Source organism: Eucyclogobius newberryi, unplaced genomic scaffold (assembly GCF_026437365.1).
Source record: "Eucyclogobius newberryi isolate DKJ021-1_F unplaced genomic scaffold, fEucNew1.0.hap1 SCAF_19, whole genome shotgun sequence".
Lineage (NCBI taxonomy): Eukaryota > Metazoa > Chordata > Actinopteri > Gobiiformes > Gobiidae > Eucyclogobius > Eucyclogobius newberryi.
Window position 1 is genome coordinate 23,042,727 of NW_027315823.1, and position 23,704 is coordinate 23,066,430.

Consider the following 23,704-nt stretch of genomic DNA (forward strand, 5'->3'; position numbering starts at 1 on the left):
GTAACTAAAGCTATGCGTACAGCACCGTCCTAATAGCAATTACTGTGTGAACGATTCAAAAACAAAATATTGTATCTAGTGAATGAGCGAAAGTTCTGAGGAAGCACACGCATCGACTTTCTCTTTGAAACATGGAACACAATAGCAACATTGATTTTCGACTGCAGTGGGGTTTTTTTCAAGCGATTCATTCATTTGGGCCTTCTTATCAATGTCTCAATTTAGTGTCATTATGTCACCGTTCTTGTCCTCGGTTGCAGGTGATGCAGTGACCATGACATGCCTTATATAACCTTCTTCTGGACACTTACAATGATGTGCACTAATGAGGTGGAACCATTCTGGGATACATTATTTTTTGCACTCTTATTTGAATCTGTCACATTCTGAAGACAGTTGAGGGGAAAAAGAGGCGACTGTCACTGCAGGAAGAACAGGGATTAGCAATTAAAAGTAGAGCTGGCAGTTAAGGGAGAATAAATGAGACAAATGCACCTTAAAGTGTCATTACATTAAGTTGTCCTTAAAAACTTTACCTTAAGATTTTTCATCATAAAATGGCGTTCTGATGTACTTTCTACCCTTTGGAAAATACTGAATACTGGCTCCCTCGGGGGTCACGAGCTTTAAAATTGTGACAATGCATTTCATGTATTTTGTATTAAAAACTGTATATTTGAGTGAAATTAAGTCAATTACTTAACAAGCCGCTCAAATAAACACAATTAATACTGATTTTAAAAGTGTTGTAAATTGAAACGATCACAGACAACAGTTTAATTTAGCAGGGGGGGGGTCCTGGATTGGTTGCACAGTTATTTTGGGGCTAGACAGCTTAATAGGTGTGCTGATATTGACAGGAAGTGCTTTGGATTAGAATCTTGAAGCGTGTCAATATATACATTGCAAATATATGCTTGCCTCACAGCTAATGTTTGACTGTGCTCCCCTTAAAAAAGTTTATTTCCACCAATAACTTTATCCAAACTACAACTATATAATGTTTATTTTATGATTATGTAGGCAGCAGATTACATTTTCTGTGCTATTTGGAGTTTAGTATGCAAGAAAGCTACTAGCGAGTGCCGAATGACATTATATCTTGGCTTGCCCTGTAGCAGCCCCGAGCACATAACAGGTGTTGAGTGGAATTGATTTTGTGTGGAAATGTTTCTTTTAACTGCTGTAACACAATGGCATATAGAGTGGGGCTCGATGCAACTCGGACACAGGCAGTGTATTACTATATGGTCGTCAATACTACGATCCACGCAGTGCAACATTCAAGCCGTGGGTGTTTTTTTCGTGCTTTTGAAATAGAAAAACTAAAGAAAACTGCTGTATCCTTTCTCTGGGCCAAATGCATAATATATTCAAGTTTTGTTGTTATCCAGATTGCTTCTAATGGAGAACTGGTACCAAGTAATTTCTAAAGTAAGATTGCATAGTAAGTATTCTTTTTTATAAACACTCTTTTTTTCCCCCCTTCACAAAACAGAGCAGGCATGTCCAAACTGCAGCCCGAATTTAACAAATATACCTTTTTATATACCCAATATCAAACATTTGAGTGTGTTCCACTGATGTTGTCAGCCTGCATAGAGGTCTGATGGCTCTGACTCACCTGTAAATGTGCATTTTTGATCTGTTGGTCTGTTATTCCCAACAAAACTAATTTCTACCATATAGTGAGTCATATTGCTTCTGCCTTTATGCTAATCTCTTGCCTATTTAAACACGCAATTGTTGCCATTACATTATTTTCATCTGACGCTTGGCCTTTTTTCACCTTATACCTGCTCAGATCCCTGCGCAGGCACAAGTTGTAGGTATTTTCTTCCACAAAAAAATATTCCTTCCTTCATCTTGAACTGAACGAACGTGTCCTTTAACTGAAGCATCACAAATCTGGCCCCTCAACGCTGCTCTCAGGCAAAGTACCAATGTCCTAACTGCTCAACCACTGTGAAAATTAGCCCTGCATGTGCTGGTAAACACGACTTTAAGGTTACATACACTTTAAAATGGGTTGCTGCGGTATATTTCCTCAGCTTCCCTGCAGTACTTTTAGGAATGTTTGGAAATGTTAAGCTCAGAGCAAATGGTGGCAGAGTCAAAAACGTTCATGAGCAAACAGCAGATTCATTATGTCTTATTGAGCGTTGTCGGTGAGGGGGGATTCCACCGTGCAAGGATAAGTGAGCTGGACTTTTCAAAGTCATGGTTTCGATCAGAGGAATCCAGGAAGTGGGCCGTTTTGTGATTGAAATCATTAAAGTCGCTTTGCCCAGACGCTGTTTCTGGGAATAGGTGCATTGGAGGTTGATTTATATATTTTTCAGTCTTAAAAGGTCTGCGGAGCAAACTTTCAAAAATGATAATCGTATTACAGAAAGCAATTTTATGATAACGTCTTTCTTTATTCCTTTGAGCGAATTAGATTTATCTTCCTGACTCTGTGTCCTCTTACCACTTCTCACAAATGGAAAAGCAACCGGATTGTGACTACCCTGTGGTCAGGAGCAAACCAAGACCAGATGAGTGCCATGAATTGTTCCTCTGTGTCGTCCTCCCACCACCTCTGCGACTCAGGCCATGGGAATCGGACCAACAATGGGAACGATTGGAGAGAGGGGGCAGCGTGGAGGAGTACAGGAAATGCAGAACAGGAAACGGTGTCGTCCAGAACGGGGAATGCCATGTGGAGACTCAGAGGAGACTGCGGTCATGCCGTGGATGTATGGGATCATGTTGTTGGATGCGTGCCATGCTGCTGAAGCTTATGGGTGAAGTGAGATGTTGACTGGTGTAATGACAGGGCTTTAAACAATCAGAACATTGCATGCACTTTCCCAGGTCACGGTATCCACATGCAATTCAGGATAGGTTTATAATGCGTCAAAATAGTAAACCTAGATACTGATTTGAACAATTTAATGACAAAAATCTTATAGATTGGACAACGTTTAATATTACTGTGGTATCAACATGAGTGTTCCTCCTTTCGTGGGTTAAAAATCGAGTATGGCAGCTTTAACTTTGAACTCTCTTATCATCCGCTTTGCATTTGCAGTGGGCGTGATAGCCGAATGATTAGCCCTGTCCTTTAATACACAGGACTTTTTGCTTTCATTAGCCTTTGGAGCATTGCATCCTGACTTGAATCTCATTAGCACGCACAGAGCTGTGATGGATTCACAGGCTAATCAATGTCTGCTGTCCTCTGCTGTCGTCCGCCATCCCACCATATGCACAGCCACTCAGCCTTAAAGGTTGCCAGTTGCCCTGTCCGTATGCTGCTGCTGCTTTTCCTGTCTCACAATATGGAGACAAGCCCAGGAGCATCGCTTTTGCATCCCTGTGCCAGAATCTGTTTTTGTGTCAAATGCATGTATTTTTATTTTTTGACATTTTCCAGAGTAAGAGGACATTTTATATGTAGTTTCAGAAAAGCAATACTTTCACGCAGCAAATTATTACTTCAGCTCTTCAGGAAAGAGGAGCACTCTTCCGTTCGGTTTTCAAATGGTTAACTGGCTGGACCTGACATACTTTAGTTCAGGGGTAAATGTTTTGTCAGGTATGCCTTAAAAGTCAACATTTCAGAAATACAGAAGAGTTTATTCATTTCATACTTTTCATACTTCACAGTGATAGTTCACTGTGTAGACTGCAGTACAACACACATTTAGAAAAAAATCTTTATCCAAACTTAAGCCTGAAAAAACCCAAAAGGTCTGTTCAAATCTGAGCTGGGGTACCTGACTTTTCATTGTAAATGAGTGAATTTTTTAAAAGCATCACTTTGTGACAAAATGAGACCACTGCACGCTGGCAGCAGCTAGTAATAAAGTATTTTATATTTTGTCAACCAGGAAGTAAGAGCAGAATGCTGCACTCTAATTGGCTGCGCTTGGGCTCTAAAGTTGTGCACTCCCCTGAAAAAGAATATACGTAATTCAAAGGGTTTGTGTGAGCTACAAGTTTGATTGATTTAAATACCTATTTCCCCTTATGCGGTTTGAAAATCAGGTACCTCAGCTTTAGGTGGAATCATTTTACAAAGTTTGGTTTCAATAACGAGCCTCTGCTTCACGAGAGGGCATGTTGTTGGTCTAACCTTCTCATTTGAGTACGTCTGGCAGTCCGGTCATCAGAGACATCTGCTGAAGTGGCAGATTGGGAGTGGTTGGTTGAAGAGAGCGTGCCTTGCCTCCTGGGTCTTCTTCCATATGTTTAGGTTAGAATTTAGCCGGCACAGACTGGCCACCCACATGCGGATTTGATATTTCGGGCTAGATTGCTGTTGCCACATAAATATAACGGTCTTATGCATAGCAACGTCTTCCATTTACGATGGAAAATTCCTTAGCTTGGGAGTTTCTGAATTATTCCACATGGCAAAATCTGTTTTTTGCCCGTGCAGAGCCTTGCAACTTTAAAATTGTACATATACAAACATACAGCTTGACATTTGTGTTTTACTTGGCTCTTGATGGATGAAAATGTAGTGCAGGATGCAAACTGAAACCCTGAGAAAAGGATTTTGTTTTAGTTAAGACCTTGTGAGCTTACGTTGCATATCTGTTTGTGGAAATCCATATTAAGCTTGGTTGTTTATTTCCTCAGCAGGTTTTACTAAATAATTGCACCAGCAAGGAGGATGCTGCTGTCATTGGCTTAAATATTATTCATGGTTAAATATATCCTTGTTAGCTGAGGCATGCTGGGAAAGGAGATGAATATTATTTCTCAAGTCATAATAACACACAACATTAATGACAACTTAAAGGTGACATATTATCTTAATTTGACTTTTAACCGTTGTTGTTTACACTATCATTTATTTAGAGTGATCTATCCATGTTTGAGTAATTTTATTCTCCTGCAATCAAGATCCTCGACACTAAGTCACACACAGATTGTTTTGTCCCACTCGTCAAATAACTGATTGGGGAGTGGTCAGAGTCTTCACCCCTAAACTAGAAGACCATACGTTTATTCTGGACCATCTCAGAGCACAATTTGTTTTGGTGGTGAGAGTGGAGTATAGCGCATCTAGAAAGCACACAAATACATAAAAAATAAAGTTGTAGCTAAGTGCCTTTCCGAGCGCATGCCTAGATTTTTGTGTCACTAGGAGCTGCCTCATTATAAAACCAATTAAACCCGACTTACTCTCATTACTGGGCTGTGAGGCTTAAGATGAGATTGAAAACCTGTCGAGGTCCCAGCAGACTTTTGTCCGGTCAGCCTTGTTTTAAATGATAAAACCCAGATGCAATCCCACAGAAGACACGGGCCATCGCGGACCAGTAACGCGCCGTCTTCTCTTGGCCCTGACTTGACCCTGCGGTGCCCAGTGAAAGCCAACCTCATTAATCTGCCTTTCGCTAGATTATTTTGTGGCTTTTTGACATGGTTTTCACACAGAGAAATGCTTACTATCTCTGGCTTACATTAGTTCTATTTATGAAATGTAGAGTGTGGGAAAAATGTACTGTAAAATGGCTTTGCATTCAAACGGTGGAATGAGATTTGATATGGAGGAGGCAGTGGTTAAGTAAATCTGTCTGTTGTGACAAGACATACAAAAGCTGTTCACTTGGAAATCTATTGTCAATTACAGTGGTTTTCAAATGTTGGTTCCACTAATTACTGTAAACGTGAAAACCCAAAGTATTCAGAATCGTTATAATCGACTGCTGAGTTTACATTTAGCCCATTCAAATTTCCAAAGGCAAATCTTTAAAAATCTGCTCATTAGCAAGCTGTGATGTTTTGTCTCCTAAAGAGCACCCTTTTCCTTGTACACACAAACACACCCACATGTTTCCCTCCCTTTTGGCTGGCTGGACTGGTGATTGGAGAGGCGCAGCTGCCTGGAAGGTGGAGGCGTGATTGATTGATGAAGTTTGGGTGCCCAGGGGATCCAATCATGTAATCAGTTTGTATTGATTCACTGTCCCCGTTGAGGGAGTGCTGTGGACCTGCCACCATGAGCGCACGCTGGCCTGGCATGCGTTCAAAACTCTCTCAGTCGGATTTGATTTGGTTGTTGGCTGAGTACTCAGAACCAGCATATTCATACACGTTCTTATTATTCTGCATGGATTTGCCTAATTATGACCAAGATTATTATACAGCTTTAATTGCACCACACTGCTAATGATCTCGACGTTTTTCAGCCTGGCACCACATGGAAAATAGCTGTGGTTGTTGTTGTTGTTGTTGTTGTTGTTGTTGTTGTCGGTGGTTGTGGTGGTAGTGGTGTTTTTTTTTTTGTAAGATAGTATATGTAAACCTCTGACTGATGGATATCACAGCTGGCTAAACAATACCAGTCTAACTTCTCCCATAAAGGGTCAATAAAGCAATTACTTTTTAATGTGCCTCAAATTGAATAGTCTGGTTTAATTAGGTAGGCAAGGCTGGCCATGTATACCAGACCAGAATACTCATAAACATTGTTAATATTCTGCTCTGACTTTAGTAATTATGTCTAAGATTATTCAGCTTTAATTGCATGACACCGCTAATGATCCAATCTTCCGCAATTCAAGATTCAACCTGGCTCTGCATAGCAAATAAGCCTTTTTCTACATCATACTTTATTCAGGTTTTCAGTTCATTTCACTTTAATGACAACGTTTCATGTGTCAAGATACTGTGCCGTCAATATATGAGGCAATCCACATCAATCCAGCGCCAATCGCAGGGCAAGTCGTTTCCAAACGTTCAGTGAAATGTTTTTCATTCAAGGTTAGGGATGTACATTTTTTTGGGTTCTCTCCGGGTTCTGCGGCTTCCTCCCACCGTCCAAAGACATGCATGTGTTAGGCAAAATTGGCAACTCTAAATTGGCCCTAGTGAACGAATGTGAGAGTGAATGGTTGTCTGTAATGTCTATGTGCGACAAGTTGGCCACTGTCTAGGGTGTACCCCGCCTAAGGCCCAAAGTCACTCGCGACCCTGAAAAGGGAACAAGCGGTAGAATATGAATGAATTTTTTTTTTTTTTTCATGGTCGATGCTGATAGGCCTTCTGATTGTCTAGAAACCACAGTAATCCATAGTAGATTGACTCTGCTGATAATTAGGTCTGATTTTGAAACCAAATGTTATGATTTGAAATTGCAACAAATTTATCCACATCCCTATTTCACTAGAAAACCCATTAGAGAGCTGTGTTAAATACAGTTAAATGTCCTTCCTTTAGGCTATTGGTCAGTCAGAGCAACACATCGGCCTATGTAAGTGATTTGAGGCCAAGAGCCAATATGCTACAAAATGTCACGATTATAACTTGTTTGTTCCTGAACCAAATCTTGAAATCCCTATTCCAGATACAGACAGAGGTCGATTTGGGTGAAAGGAAATGCTTTTGTCCTTGATGTTGGTCATTTCATCTGTAGCCTGTTTTGCACTGCGATGAATTTGGAGTATACCCTCAAGGCTAACCACGCTGCCACTCGTGCTGTTAGTATATTGTCGCTTGCTCTGACCCTTTTCACTCCTTGTTTAGACAATAAGTACAAAGGTCAAACTGTTGTGCTACTTGGTTACAATTTAATTTGCTTTAGTAAGAACTCAAGGTCATGTATATTGTATTGTATTAGTTGTTGGCAACATAATAACATTCAACATTTCACACACTTATTCAACATTTCACACATTTTCATATGCTATAGTTTGAAGCATCTGCCCACACAAGCATCAGTACAACACTACAAAAGCAAGCAGTTCCATTGAAGATGTATATACAATAATCATGGACCTGCGCTGTATTTATATGACTTTATGGATTTCGGGAGGCTGTGGCCTGAAGTCAGTGCACTGTCAAACGCAGCTGAACTCACCAGACATTGTTGAAAAAAATAAAATATGTCACGGCTTGAGGGCAGATCTAGGTCATAGCTGTAACTGCCAAATGGACTGAGGAAAGACTAACACTACATTCCCTGACGGTTTTCTGTTACGTGAGAAATATACAGTAGTCAGTAAGTAGTAAAACATAACCCTCTAAAAACCTAATGAAATTCAAAGACCACATTACTGCACATCTATACGCATTTTATTACACAGCTGTGCCTCAATGTGCCGACAAACCTATTCATTTAATCAGTATTGTTTTTAAAAGCGCTCTATGCAACAAATGGAGATGTTATTACTTTGTCTGGAATGTTTCACAGTATCAAACTTATCTATCGCCATGGGTACAAGCAAAAGTTACAGGTCAGATCTGTGGAGAAGCACAGTAAGATTGCCTGTTTGCCAAGGTGTTTTTAGCTCTAAATTTCTCTTGTAATTTAACAAATGCAAATGATATAAGTTTATTGTCATACTGCGGGTTATTCCAGGCAAAGCAATAACATGTCCATGGAGCCCAACCAGAAAGGCCACATATTGCACCTTATTATTGTATTTGTTAATCTCATATAACATTAAAACATACACCATCACGAGAGCTCATCTATGTTCCCTCTCGATTATACTTTGATCTCACCACACCTTTGCTCTACGCTTGTATTGAGTGTATTTCTTCCCACGTGTGTGCAGATCCGCGTGGACGGTCTTCAGGAGCAGGGCGTCCTGTATGAGACAGTGACTGTGATGAAGGAGAGCAGCCCCATCCTGCGGGACATGGTTTTTTCATTGGACCGGAGCTCTCTTTATGTCATGTCCAACAATCAGGTGAGGAGAGCAGCCTAACACTGCGCCGCCTACACAACTGTTTCATCAGCACAAGTACAATATTTCAGCAAGAAGACATGTGTATGGGATGCATGTTGTTCAAATGAAATCGTCAACTCATCGTTGGTCACATAATGCTCAATTATTGGATTGAAGATGGAATTGTTCTATGGTGCCAGATAAAATAAAGTAAGAGAACCTTTATTTGTCCCACATTGGAGAAATGGTTTACAATTGTTGTTGTTGTTGTTGTTGTTTTATGGCGGTTGACATCCGAGTGTTGCATTACCGCCAGACTTTATTCCTTAGACTTTGTCGTAGTCCTAAAAGTTCTTCTTCCAGTGCCTTGACTTCCAGTGCTTTGTCCTCAGACTCTGTCGTAGTCCGTAAAAGTACTCCTTCCATTGCTTTGGTGTTAAAAAGTCTACGCCGTGCGTCTACGAGCTGCTCGTAGACGCACGGGCTGAAGCAAGTAAATGTACTAATCGATGAATTGTTTTGTGAAGTATACACAGATTCTAGAACATGCCATGTGCCAAGAGGCTTTATGACACACAAAATATGAAATAATAGTGTTTCTGATGAACAGCTTATTTTGCATAATGAAGATGCTGAAGATGATTATATTTATTAAAAATCTCTTATTCACTGGAATTTTTGTGATCAAAACAACTAGTTGATGTATCGATTACCAAACTGATAGTTAGTTGCAGCTCCACTGACAATATATAAAACGTTGAAATTAAACGTTAAAGTTGGCTACAGGCTGTCCCACTTTATATCTAAACTAAATTAGTTTGTATTTTTTTCAATTGGGATCTATGGCTTTTGTATAATGCATTACACAGTTAAAAACACCTTTTATCAGGACAGTACTCATCTTAAACAAACCCCATCTTTAGTGAGCTTTAAAACAATCAATCAAACACATTTTCTACACCTATGATCACATTTAACAAAATTAGTGTAATTGTCTGATATGATTAGTTAAAGCTGCTGTTTGGGATTACTAAAACATAACTGTACATTATTCTTTGGGCTGAATGAAAAATAAATCCTAAACATTGCACGCAGCTTCCAGCGTAGTGTTTTTAGAATATTCAGGCCACACACGGGAGGATGGACCACTGTTCTAATTACTTATCCATGCGAATCGACCATGGCCATCTTTTGTGTGCGACATACTCACTTTGGCTTTGAGTAGAAGCATTAGTGGCTTTTCCAGTTTGACTCCCCCCTCTTACCCCAGCCCAGTCTGCATGTCTCTTGGCCCAGCATCACACAAGGGCTGCTACAACTGCTGCTTCTGCTGCTGTTGTTGTCATTGTTTTGTTGGAGCGTATTCTCTGCTCTCATTGGAGATAAGACTGAACACTGGTAATCACTTTCAACTCCCATCAAGTGATTATTTTGGCACAGTTTCATCGCTCTGTGAAATGGGATTAGGTTTTAGTGTAGCCAAAAAAAAAAAAACGCTCCCTATAGCTGCTCTCACTTGTCTTTTCGACTGCTGGAATGCATTGAAGCAGAGGCACAGGATGAAGAGGCGAAGGGCCACTGGAACAATTGCAGTGCAGTGACTTTTTTCTGAGTGGTTCTTTTGAACGCTTGGAAAACAGGGTGAAAGTTTTTGTGAGACTCAAGGGGCAATGTAATCAAAGAGGACGATAAATTGATGTCTGCGCCCAAACAAAATGAGGGTTACATGGAATGAGAGACAATGTTGTCCACAATTGGGCAGAACATCCATGGTTAATCCTCATGCCTCACAGAACAAACATTCTATTTAAGGATCTTAGGTCAAAAAAGAATGCCATATCTCGATCTTTTTGGAGTAATAACGCTATTCAAAGATGTCAATCCAACAAGAAATGTGTTAATATCTCAACAGTACAGACACATCGCCTTATACCCTGCTTTTTATTATTATTATTTTTTATTTTCTAACCCTTCTCAGTTAAGAAGCCATTCAGATCAGGATCTCTTTTTCAAGGGTGACCTGGGCCAAAGTGTAACATTTGCATCACACAGTATGAAAACCTTTACACATCTACACTAAACAAGACTATAATTTAAATATATATATATATATATATATATATATATATATATATATATATATATATATATATATATATATATATATATATATATATATATATATATATATATATATATATATATATAACAGACTACATTTAGAAGCACTTTTGTAACTTATTTGGATGTTTACAATAGCACTTACTTTTTCCACCCAATCATCTTATTTTCTGGCATTTTTAACATAAATGCCATACTTGATATTCAGATATTGCTTATCTTCAGCAACATTCACAATATTGCCCACATCTAGGTGGCAGATGCCTAATCTGAATGCAATGGCAAATGCACCAGTAAGCAAACAACATCATAGATCATTATCTTGGCCTTATGACCTTATTTTTATAGTTTATTCTTAGAATTTTTAGAAATGTCTGGTTGGAGTGGTTTTATTGATCCCCACATGTCTGTCATGGTTTCATTTGGGTGCTTTGGTTTCCTGCACTAACATGTGACTCACGTTGCATTAATCCACCTCACCGTTGCAATTTAACAAATCAAGCACTTTTTATGACATGGATTATGGAAAATGTTTACCATGATTTGGTCCGGGTTTAAGTCCAGTTTTGTCCTGATGTGGAAATCTGACTTATGTACAGATGCAAGATTTAGCTGTATTACCTAATGTATATTAGAGATGTCACAATATAAAACTTAATAATGTTACGATTATTTTGAGAAAAAAGCATCAGGATTTATTCACGTTTATGGCAAAAACAGCCTGATAAAAAAGGACTTTACAGTTAGATTCATTGTATACGCATACATTTTTATTAAAATACATAATTTTGCTTTTAAAATTATTACTTTTTTTAGTTCTTGAAATTACATTGTGAAATAATTATAAATAATCCCAATTATTGATGAACTGAATAATCGTGGTGTTGTCAGCACCTTCAACAGGACCATTGTTATGACTTTTATGTTGTTTTATTGTGTTCTATAGACATTGCATTTGTGGTCATCTTTATCATTGCAGTTCTTATACATGTGACAGACCGGGAGCGACAGGGCATCACATATTGATGAGAACTAGTGGTTCAACAAGCAGCTTTCACCTCGTTCAAGGATACAACACCATCTGTATGTGACAACAAAAATAAGACATATCCAAACTAGTTTCTGGCCTTGGGTTTTTCTCTCAGTGATAGAGGATCTTTGTAGCCCAGAGCAGCTTCCTCGTCCTGTCTCCTTCCCTCTCTTCACTTTTCCCGTGTGCAGGAGAAATCCTCTGGGAGGAGCACTTCACGTGCAGATTTGCCACATTTCCAGTCCATCCTTTAGATGAGAGATTTTTTGATTCCTGGGAGCCAGACAATACAGGAATGATGTGGAATGAGGAGTGGGGTGCAGACAGATTCGGCAGAGATCGACCGACCCTTGTGGAATAACAATGAGCCTCTGTGTCTCCTGCCGAGGGAAACACACGTCTGGTTCATCATGATGATGAAGAAAGCAGAATTCAGAGGATCGTTCTTTATTTGCAGTAGGGCTGTGGGCGTTTAGGTGTTTAGTCTTAGTCAACCAAAATGTGTGATTGTTGACTACTAATCATTTTATTTCCATTTATATGGAACAGCAGCAGAAAGAAGGTATGGAGTGAATTAGCTGAAGATTTGAGAAAGAATCATGAGTTTAATCAACCTTCTTGAATAAATACACCATTTCAGACCCAGGTAGATGTTTTAAATAATTCAGTGGTACCAGGATGTTTAACCTTCACCTGCTAAGCTTCACATGCAGGAAAAAAGAACTTTTAGACATTTACACGTGTGGGGTAAAACATAATGAATTCCAAACACAAGCGATATACTTAAAAGAAGTAAACAGGAGGACGTGCGATTCATTGGGGCCCCCACTGTGTACAAGAAAAGTGCCCCTGAAATGGAGACCGCTTGGATAGTGCCATTAAATATGAACAAAGATTTGGCTTTTAACATCTGGTGAGGAACATGATGTTGCTTGACCTTTTCCCTCAGAGGAAAATGCTTTTAAGAGATGACCAACTTTAAAACCTACAGTACTTTCATGTAAAACAGAAATGACCATGTTGTAGTCTTTTGAGTGCAGCCAGGTCAGATAAAGTACATGATCAAATGAGAGATTACCAAGTATTTCTACAGCCCTAATTTGCAGTAGATATTGTGAAGTAAATTAGCCCAGGTTTATTCCTAGTTTTGATTGTTACCTTGATGAGTCCTGCTTAGCCTTTGTTTAGTCCTGTGTCTGTTCCTGACTAACCCAGGTTTATTACGGCCCTGGACAAACTCTGATTTATTTCCATTTCAACCATAACCCAGATGTATGCATTGGTTAGGCTTTCGGTTTTCTTTCAATCTTTTACATTGGAGGAGAGGCAGGAAATAATGGAGGAAGCTCGGCACAGGGAGAATTCTGATGCTCAAGTGAGTCTCAAACCCAAAATAGCAGGTTTGAGTTTGAGTTTCTTTGTTTCCACACACTCCACCAGTCTTATACCATTTTTGTACACGTTTGTTTGGAAGCCACTACTACTTAATGCCCATCAACCTCTTTAGCTTCCAAAATGTGTGAAAAGCATTCTCGAGCACCCAAAACACAAAACAAGCTACAATTATGCGTCTGCTTTTCGGAGACTACATTTAAAGCAGGGTGTGGGAGAACTGCTTCAGGGTATTTCCAGGGCAATCTCTCTGAGTGGCACTCTACAGAATGCAAAATCATCACTCCAAATCCCATCCATCCACTTCTTTGTTCCTCCCCACCTCTGTCTATCTGTCTGCCCTCCATTGGTGGGCACAGCAGACAGCGTTTGTGTGTACAGGAGAGGAGAGGCTGCCAGAAACTGCAATTGAAAATAGATGGGCTGATTTGCGTACTGAATTGTTGTGTATTATTTGTTCTGTGTGTATAAGTCCAGTCTGGAGTCATCTATGAAAGTACTTTTACACGGATTTAGGAGTTTGTTTGAATGCCTGAAATACAAAGATGAACCCTTAAAAGATCCCCATCTGTTAGTCTGAGCTGCACCTGAGGGTATGTTAGCATGTGCTGGCAGATAGGTCCGTCACGGTAACGCATTTTGCAGTGCGATATCTTGCCACATCAAAATGTTATGATAAACGGAAATATTGAATCTAAATTATGACAGTGACACAAAAATTCTAAAGCTAAAGAATTCCTGTCTCTAAATGTGTGATACCTTTGAAATGAAATATTTTAGTACTTAGTTTATATCTGTAATGAGTCATAAAAGTGATATATTTGACCCTCTACAACTCAAACTGCAGATGAATTATTAAGCAAATGTACACACCATAAATACTGAGCCAGCAAAAGTACTGCTCCAGCTTTTATTTATTGAACAATGAGTTGATATAATAATTATCGTGACAGGCAGACATAATGTAATATGAAAGGAAAAAAACAGTAGCATGTGCAATAGAAGTAGTAATGATAGTAGTAGTAAGTATGGTTGGCTTTTATTCCAAGCATTATAAGTGTGAATTTCAACTACAATATCAGCTATGGCTATGGCTGCGATAATGATGTTTTTGCCGTATTTTAATAGACTCTTTGACCCAATAATTTCAGTTATATTACATCAAAAATGTATGCGCCTTTAATTTAGAAGTCAACCAGTGTCAAAATACAAACTTAACAGACAAAACTGTGAATAAATCAAAGCTAATTGAGAGGAAATAAGTAAAATCAAGAGTAAAAATCTGCCCAAAAAAACAATACATTTCTATTAGACTGAGAACCTCGGTGTTATTTCCATATATTTAGTTTAGCTGCGATTTCGATTATTGCTTTGCCAATATTGCAACATAGATACACTTGAATGATATATTATGCAACCATAAGCTACTTGTGTGATTAATAACATTGGTTAATTTATTACAACCACATCTAAATCGTGATTTGAATTGTGACAAAGCAAATGTCCAAATTCCACTCAAGTAATTTTTTTGTAGGATTGAGTAGAATTTCCCCTGTAAACAACAACATATTCTGTTTTTTTATGTTTAAATCTTACTAGCTCTGTATTTTAGATCGCTACAAACATGTTCTGAAATGCAAAGGATTTCTGCACTGAAAAGAAATTAAAACATAAATGAAATGAAATAATAAATTATTAGCAATTGCACTGCGTGTATGAAAAAGTGGAATTCTTTTTTTTATTTTTTATTATTCAGCTATAATATCCTCTTAGATTTATTGTATCCCTAAAGTTAGTGCAATTCTGGTTTAGGGTGGATTCCTGTGTACAATTGATTTGAAACTTTGTCAAGTTTGTGAAACCGTAATCCTGCAATGAACAATTTTCTTTAAATATTGTAGTTGCAGCTTCATCTCAAACTCCTTCACAGTGGCTTTCTGGAAACTCCCTTCAAATAGAAAATTCTGCAAAGAAGTCACAAAATTAGCACTGGATTGACTTATTCAATCTTCATGATTTACAATGCAATTCAGTCTTTAATTAAAATGGAAATAGCCTGTACAGACAAGGCAATAAAATCCTCTATTTCCTGTCTTGGTCATAAAACTAAGCTGCTGTATATGACCCCGTAGATTTGCAGACGAGGAGCAAATAGTCATGTGATTTATTAAGTAGAAGTAAAAGGTCCTAAAGCTTGTAGATATCTGTCAGTATTTCCAAATCCCAGATGAAACAGCAATTGTTGATGAAGCGCATTTGAATAAGGCCATTCCAGATGTTGTGAAATTATTTTAATTCCTAAAGCTTGGAAAAATGGATGCACTTTCTTGTGGTGCTGAAAAAACAAACTACAGCATTCTGCCAGGCTGAGATTTGGACTCTCTGGAGCAAAGGATTTTCATTGGCTGTCTGTGTTTGTTTTAAATAAGTTCTTCTGTAGAAAGTAATCGCCTTCTTTGGCAGAAAGTATCTCAGAGCAACAAGGAACAGACAAACAAAAGCTTGATTAGAAATACTAAATAGTGCGACTGGTCTTGAATGATTTATGAGGGAACCATGCTACATTGAACATGGAGATGAAAGCTTAATGCAGCGACTAAACAAGCCAAGCAGTGGACATGATACAATAATGTGGAAGAATCTTGCCCTGGGACAACCATGGCCAGAAATGCTTCCAAAATCCAAATGGCTTAGGTCTGATTGGGCGCGTTCATTCACACAGACCACATCAAAATTGGGGCTGAACTAGGACTGAAGGAAGGAACTACACCTGATGTAGAAAAAGCAAGTCTACATCAAGGCAAAACCAGTGTAAATTCAATGATTTGGGCATGTTTTAGTAATGCTGCCCATCCCCCGATCCAATGCGCAAAATGCCTACCCTTTTATGCGTTGTTTTCCATGGATCTCCTCCTCCATTTTAAAGTCTCTTGTTCTGAACATTTCAAGTTCAAATTACCTCATTTAACCAGGTTAGTTAGTTGTTTATAAATTGATTAAAAATTTTCATATTTACTGTACCATATGCTTTTGCTTTTCATACCAATCTGTGGTCCAAAATGGTTTAAAAGTCTGTGTTATGCATGAGTGTTACGAAGCATTCACAGTGGTTTCCTTGATAATATTAAAAAAGTTCTTGCTGCTGTAAAGATAAGCTCTACCGACACACGCCTTGTTCCTATTCGGATTCCGCCCGGGCCTTTCCTGCTCAAGTCTTCTCTGCTTAACAAATCAACTGTGATGTCCGAGCAGCAACGAATCTGAAGATCTATAGCTCTCCCTTGTAAAGGTCACTCTGCAGCACCACCAGCTCTGTTAGTTTAGAGGAACACTGGTCCACCGCAATTCAATGGATTATTCCAACTGAGTCAGATACAGAGTCGTTGCCATCCGCCCCCTGCTCTACAAAATCATTTCACTAATGGAATGCACCAAATGCTCTGAACGGCAGGAAAAAAGGAGAGAAAGTTATTTTCCAGGGAGCAGCTGGTAATCCATTTTTCTAACACATACCTGAGAGGGTCCCCACTTATGCCATCAAGAGTACGGACACTCCAATCCATAATCCACTCTTCATTTGTGATTGCTTACATCAGGAAATTGCTTGCATCATATGTCCAGCAGGCTGAATAATAACATATACTGTAGAATAGCCCAGACTGTGAGGCTGACGCTTTCAAACCTGGTTTTGTATGCAGGGGAGGGTGCCTGACAGCAGCAGCTCTCCCTACGCTAATGGAGAGCTTATGGACCACCTGACTTTCATAATACAGGGGACAAAAGTAGAACTCACTCTAAGATCTGTTTCTGATTAAAAACATACACTAAGATAGAAGTTATTACATTAAATGTACACAGTATCTATTATCTCACATGCCTGCCTCTTGAGACAGGATTGTCTACCCAGTTACACAGAAAGTAATGCACTTGGACAAGGGTCAGCAACAATATTAGTCATTAAATGGCACTATAGTCGTTTTGTCTCTCACTATTTTTGGCACTATGTTTTTGGTAATGTCCGAAACCTTCTTTTCTTCCTGGAACTTCTACTGAAATAAGCAAGTGACACCTCCAAACCAAGTATTTTTGTGGCAATAAAAGTGCCTCTATTAAATAAATGCAATATATATCAGTTTTAAGACTGTGGAACATTCCGGGCAAAGCAATACCATTTTCATGAGACACGTGGGTATGAGTCACTCCACGAGAAAACTTACAGAGTACACCTTTAATTACTCCATAAATTAAAATGCTTTAATACTTCAACAAGTCTCATATTATTTAAATACAAATATTTAATCATGTTTTCATAAACTGTATTGTGGTGATGATTGAACAATAAACATATTCTTCGTGCTAATTTTAGTTTTGAAGATGAGTTTTGAAAATTGTGATAAATGTTATGTGGAGTCATGTTACATTTAAAAAAAAAACTTTTACTTTTCACCAAAGATTTTACTGAACTGAAGTTTGTGATATTCTGATCAGTTCAACCAAACACTTCAAAAGATGGTTTGATTAAATGTAAAATGGTCAGCGTTGCAAAAGTGTTGTTGAAATAGTGTTTTATGAGACTGTTTTGGTTGTCCTTGCCCACTTAATTTGAAGCCCTCCATAACCCATCTGTTGCCGTTCTTATCTGAACATTGAAAGTTACACAGAAGTGGTCCTAAAGCCTTCTACACATTAGCATGATAAGTGCTGTGCAATTAAGTGTGTGTGCAAAGTGCTCCTTATGCCAACACCTGTACGCATGCATAATCTAGTGCACATTAAAAGTTCAGTCCCCTCGTTTCTAAGAACTTTTTATTTACACAACTTAGAGTGTGATTTTAACAAATAAGTATGTGTGTTGTGAGTGTGAGTAAAGGGATATTTGGGCACTTTTATGGATCATCGTAAGCACATTTTAGAAAATGTCCAATGCATTGTCTAATAAATATTTACTTTCACATAGCCCAACCCTAAGGATGAAATAGCATGATCAATTACACATAAATAAGATAAGATAAGATAATCCTTTAATATCCACACAAGGGGAAATTCCGTTGTTACAATGCAGTAGAACAGGAGGAAAGGACAGATTATAGGAAGTTTCAAAAACACACACTCTTAATAGAACTCTTATGAACAAAACAAAAAAATCTTATAAATAAGTAAATAGCCATCGGGTCAGTGAGTGAACACTTTTGTTTTTACAGCAGAAATCTCAAACTGAATTATCAAAATGTATGTGCGTGTGTTTCTTTGTTGCAGTTGGCCCAGGTTCCCGTGGAGGCCTGTGAACAGTACGGCACATGCTCCGAGTGCCTGAGCTCCGGGGACCCCCACTGTGGCTGGTGTGTCCTCTACAACATGTGAGTCTACACGCAACATATCAGGGATTACGACGCGACTTTACCGCCACGCTATCCCCACATCTGCCTCAGCGTACTTAAAATAGACGTGGGAAAGTGGTCATATGAGTTGTTAATACTGTGTAGGCTTATTGTCCAACTACCATTAAGAACAGCTGGTGGGGCATTCGTGAAACCAGGAAGTGGTTCGGGGACAGCGCGACCTCAGTTAGCTTTAGTGCTATTTTTGACAAGCCACTATGTGATTTCTATTGTGTGTGAGTGAGCCAAGGGTTCGTAAAGTTAATGGAGGGAGAAAGGGATTAATTTAGTGTTCTCAGCAGGACCACTGGAATCCAATATATCAGGGGGAACATTTTGGACACGATGCATGAACTAGCTTATCTCCTCTGTCTTAATTATGTGACCCCCAGGTTAGCTTGCATAAAACCCTCGAAATTGAGTAAAGGGGATATAGGAGATTAAACGCCTGTGTTTCTGAGCACGCTGCTGGGTTCGAAGTTGACCTGAGCTGAGGGATTTAGCGGTGCGACGCCTGAATTTTTGCTCGTAATATCTCCATCGTGATCTTTGTGGTTTAAGTCGATGCTAAGGAGAACAATAATGTCGTGTTTTAGTCTCTTCTACTCTCTTTCTGAGTGTGATTAGCCACACTTATCACCAAATAGATACTATTGCCTCAAGTAACCCAAGGTGACTCATAATACATCAACCCACTGAATTTTTCAACATTTAAAACCCTTAACAATCATCAGACAACACAAAAATATACAATAAAACTGCAAAGACATATACAACTACTTTATTTTCTGTCTACTTACTGTCTACATTCTTGTACATTTTCTTCCACAAGATGAACAATGTCCATCCTTCTCTGAATGCAGGAGTGGGGTGTTAGTAGTCCAAGCCCAAACTTTTGTACCCAGCCACTTTACTGAAAATGCCAGTGTCACAGCATCAGAACACTTTGTCCACTGCTTTTCTGTCGCAAATGTCAGCAGTGATAGGTGAGCCTGTGGCAGTTCACTTTAGCTGCACGGCCCTGCTCCCGTCTGTGTAGTACTGGGCTTTTTCCTCCTTCACCTCCTCTGCCACTCTCATATCCAAACTGCAGTGCTGTGCCAGAAATCACAAAGAAAGAAGCACATTTATAACACTGCCGTTTTCTTTACAGCCATTTGTAAAAGATATGATTGTTTTGTTGATAACATCCACTGTCCAAACCAACTAAACCAATCATAAAACAATACAAATGTTTTCTATTCTAGTGGTGAGTTTGTGTTTTAAAACCTAAACTTTCTCATCTCAGCCTGATTTGAGACCATTTTGGCTGCAGGTTTGGTGAGCTGCTTATTTAAAATAGGAAGGGGTACAATGTGCTTCATCAGACAAAACACACCCATAAAAGAGCCCAAATAAAAGGCGCTGAAAGACAGGCTGGATGAAAGGCACACTTGAGCTGACGCGCGGTCAGAAGGTGACTGCCTGTACTGCGCTGGCTCGGAGCAGGCAACAGCTGTCAGCGCGTCCCCATTTTGCTTTTATATTGTGTTGTAATTACAGCCGAGACTCACTGCTCTTTGAGTCCTCTCTGGAGGTGCCACCCCCTCAGTACTCTTCAACAGTGTATTAGCTCCGAGCTGCACACAATTTGGTAGACAAGAGGAGTGCAAAATACTGTCTGGATTTTCAAGGCATAACAATTGCTTTGAGATTTATATTCATTTTAGAATCAAACAAAAGCACTGATACCAACAGTACCGCCAGACTGTTTTAGTTTAGCAAAGCCTATTGATAGTTACACCTGCAATAGCTTTCCTTTTTATATTGATGTTGTATTGTCTCTTTGCAATGTTTTTTGTTCTTATTATATATGTATCAACCCTATTAATCAGAATATGTAGATGGACATGTAGATGACGGTGGACAGTATATCACATTTTAGATTATGTTGTGAATGTTGTTTTTAAGTATATTGTTCATAGGGGAAACTTATACAAAAAGAGCTTATTGAAGATTTAAATTTAAAAAAGGGTATAAGGTGAAATTTTCACACTTTTTGAGGTCAATTTGATGTATTTCCCACTTGTCTGATAATTAAACCTCAACTAATGTGTTTAAAGTTATGTTTTGACACATTTCTGTTGAATTGACATTATCTTGTCTGAATATTGTTATCAGGATTCTCTAATATTACTAATATATTGTAAAAAAAGCTTCAGTTGTAGTCATCTGGACTCAGTTAGAAAAAAAAATAGACGTTTCGACTCTCATCCAAGAGTCATTGTCAATAAAAGAATTTAGGTTGAGAACTCCGATATTTATACTATTCTGTGGTAAGTCCAGCCCATTGGGAGGAGCCTTCCTGAAGAGGAAAGAGTTGTTTGTTTCAACAGAAACTTACCCTCTTTGTATCTACCGAGCCTATTCAACCCTTTAATGGGCTATTAGTCTCCCCTTTGTCTTTGTAAGACCCTGGCTCACCCACCCTGAGTACCTGATTAACATCTAAATGTCCTGGTACTGGTCCTCTACCTCTCCAGGGGTTCAGGATCCCATTGTAGACTACAGGAAGATTGAACCTTAGCCCTCCATTTCTGTTTAAAGAAGGTCTTTCTTTTTTAACAAAAATAGCTTCCTTAACTCCTCTTTCAAACCATCTTTTCTCCCTGCTTAAAACCTTCACCTCACCGTCTTCAAACGAGTGATTAGAGGCTTCAAGATGGAGATGCACGGCACTCTGAGGTCCTGAACTTGTATTTCTTCTGTGCTGATAAAGCCTCTTGTGTAGAGGCTGTTTCGTCTCACCTATGTAACGTTCTTTACAACTTTCTTCACTGCATTGGATCGAATAAACTACATTGCTCTGTTTTTGAGTCGGCAACTTGTCCTTAGGGTGAACCAGTTTTTGTCTTAAAGTGTTTCCTGGTTTAAAATAAACAGGGACTTCGTGTTGTCTAAAAATTCTCTGCAGTTTTTCCGACAGGCCAGAGACATAAGGGATAGAAACACCCTTCCTTCTCTGTTCAGTTTCCCTTTTGTCCTGCTTCTTGGTTCTCTTCACTCTGTTGAGAGCCCAAGCGGGGTAACCACAGGCTGAGAGGGCATTTCGGACATGTTTTCAGGGACACAACATCATATAAGATAAGATAAGATAACATATTCCTTTATTGTCCCACATGGGGAAATTTCATTGGTGCAACGCAGGTATCTAGATACAGAGGTAGATACAGAAGAACAGATCACTTATAGGAAGTTTGAAAAACACTTTCAGTAGAAGATCTCCTATAAATAAATAAAAACTCCCATAGACAAATAAATAAATAAATACATAAATACCATTGCATGTGATCACGACAGTAATTGCACATGAATATGTGTCACGACAGCACATAGATTGCACATGAATTTCACAGTAATTGCACATACGACAGAATTGCACATCAGTATTAGGTTAGGTCAGTATTGCGACGGGATAACGTGACGATCTCCGGGTAAGACGACAGTTCTCCGCAGTTTCATGAGTTCCTCCTTTGTGGAAACGCGGTACGGCGCCGGCCGGGGGGCGGGGCCGGAGCCGGGGGGCGGGGCCGGAGCCGGGGGGCGGGGCCGGAGCCGGGGGACTCAGAGCCCATGAAACCATGAGGTCATCTGGGTCCAGTTGGAGATGTTTCACTTTATCCACAAAGTTTTGCGAGTTTTCCACATGATGTTCCGAATTCTCCACAAGCGGAGCCAATATAGTTGTTAAATGCTTGGCCACATTGTAAGTGATGGAATCTGTGCTGCACACTATGGGTCTGAGTGGAACCTCCTTTTTGTGTATTTTTGGGAGGCCATAAATGCAAGGCATGGCTTCACCAGGATACAGTCTGTAATACAGAGGCCGGTCTATCATTTCCTCTTTTTCCAGCCTTTGTAAACAGTCTATCACTTTCTTCTTGTAGCCACTAATATATATTGAGATATTCATTTTTGTCAATATGGCCCAATTCGAAGGACAAGATATTTTGTTTTTTATTGCTATGGCTTATGTTTCATCATTTAGAAACCCATGGATAACCATAGACTGCTATGACAGCTGTTGTATATTCTGGTATTTCAAGAGCAACCTTGGAACCTTACGAATGGATTAACATCTACACATTTAATAATATCACATGGACTCCCGTTAATTAATTTTACTTGTTTAAAATATGAGCCTAAAAGATGCTGCTAGCTTCTCTTCCATGGCTTATGCTGTATTACTTTGAATTTTGAGATAACATCCCAAAAAAAAAGTTAAGGATCCTTCCTCCCCATATTCTTAGAAGTACTTTCATTTTCATATCACCCAGACAAGATTATAGTACGGTCACACTAAAAACCAACTCATTCACCGCTCCACGTGGGCTGTAGGAGTGAGATTATTCCTCCGTGGCACTCAGTGTAATTGGCTCTGCTGAAAAGAACAGTAAAATGTTAAATGAATAATTGGGCCTGGCATCAAAGATTGAGAGTGGAAACATTTGAGAAACATGAGCAGAGTGATAATGACCCCACTATGTTTTAATGAGGAAGTACATAGGGTCTGTCGCGTTCCTATTAATTGTCATCTATAAATGCAGATGGCCACTTTATATTGTGGGGTTTTAAATCTTCAACTGCCTTTATGAACAACTAAAAAAGTGCTATACTGTTGACAATTCAAATAGCAACTTCAGGTACATTCTGCAAAGACAAGTCTGAAAGTTTTCATTAAGAAACACTAATGGACAATTTTTCACTTTGATATGTAACAATAGACATGATTAAAACCTGCCGTTTCACTACTTGTGCCTGGAGATCTTCCACGGTAAAATTATCCATCTTGGATTCATGCAATTACTGTATTCAAGTGTTTTTATTGATCAAAGATGACTTGAAAATGCATTCCTTCAGTGATCAGCCTCAACTAAATAAGTTGCCTTTAAAAAGCCTTCTTTTGCATCCTAAAATATAGTTTATGGGTTTCTGCAGTGCTATGATGACACAATCGCATGCACCAAATTAAATGAATGAACCGAACAAACAAGCCAAATGTTCTTGCAGAGCCATTTTCTAGGGTCATTTTTCTTCTCAATGGGCGTCTCAGTGTAACCGTGTCTGGGGTA

General features: G+C 39.0%; 1 protein-coding gene across 1 annotated transcript in view; it reads left to right on the forward strand.

Annotated features, from left to right (window-relative positions):
• LOC140365659 (plexin-A2-like) overlaps positions 1–23,704 on the forward strand; it is a 72,836-nt gene that overhangs the window by 8,388 nt on the left and 40,744 nt on the right. Inside the window, exons 3-4 of the mRNA XM_072452209.1 lie at positions 8,559–8,693; positions 18,472–18,572. Coding sequence (XP_072308310.1) covers positions 8,559–8,693; positions 18,472–18,572 — 236 coding nt within the window. The remainder of the gene's footprint in view (positions 1–8,558; positions 8,694–18,471; positions 18,573–23,704) is intronic.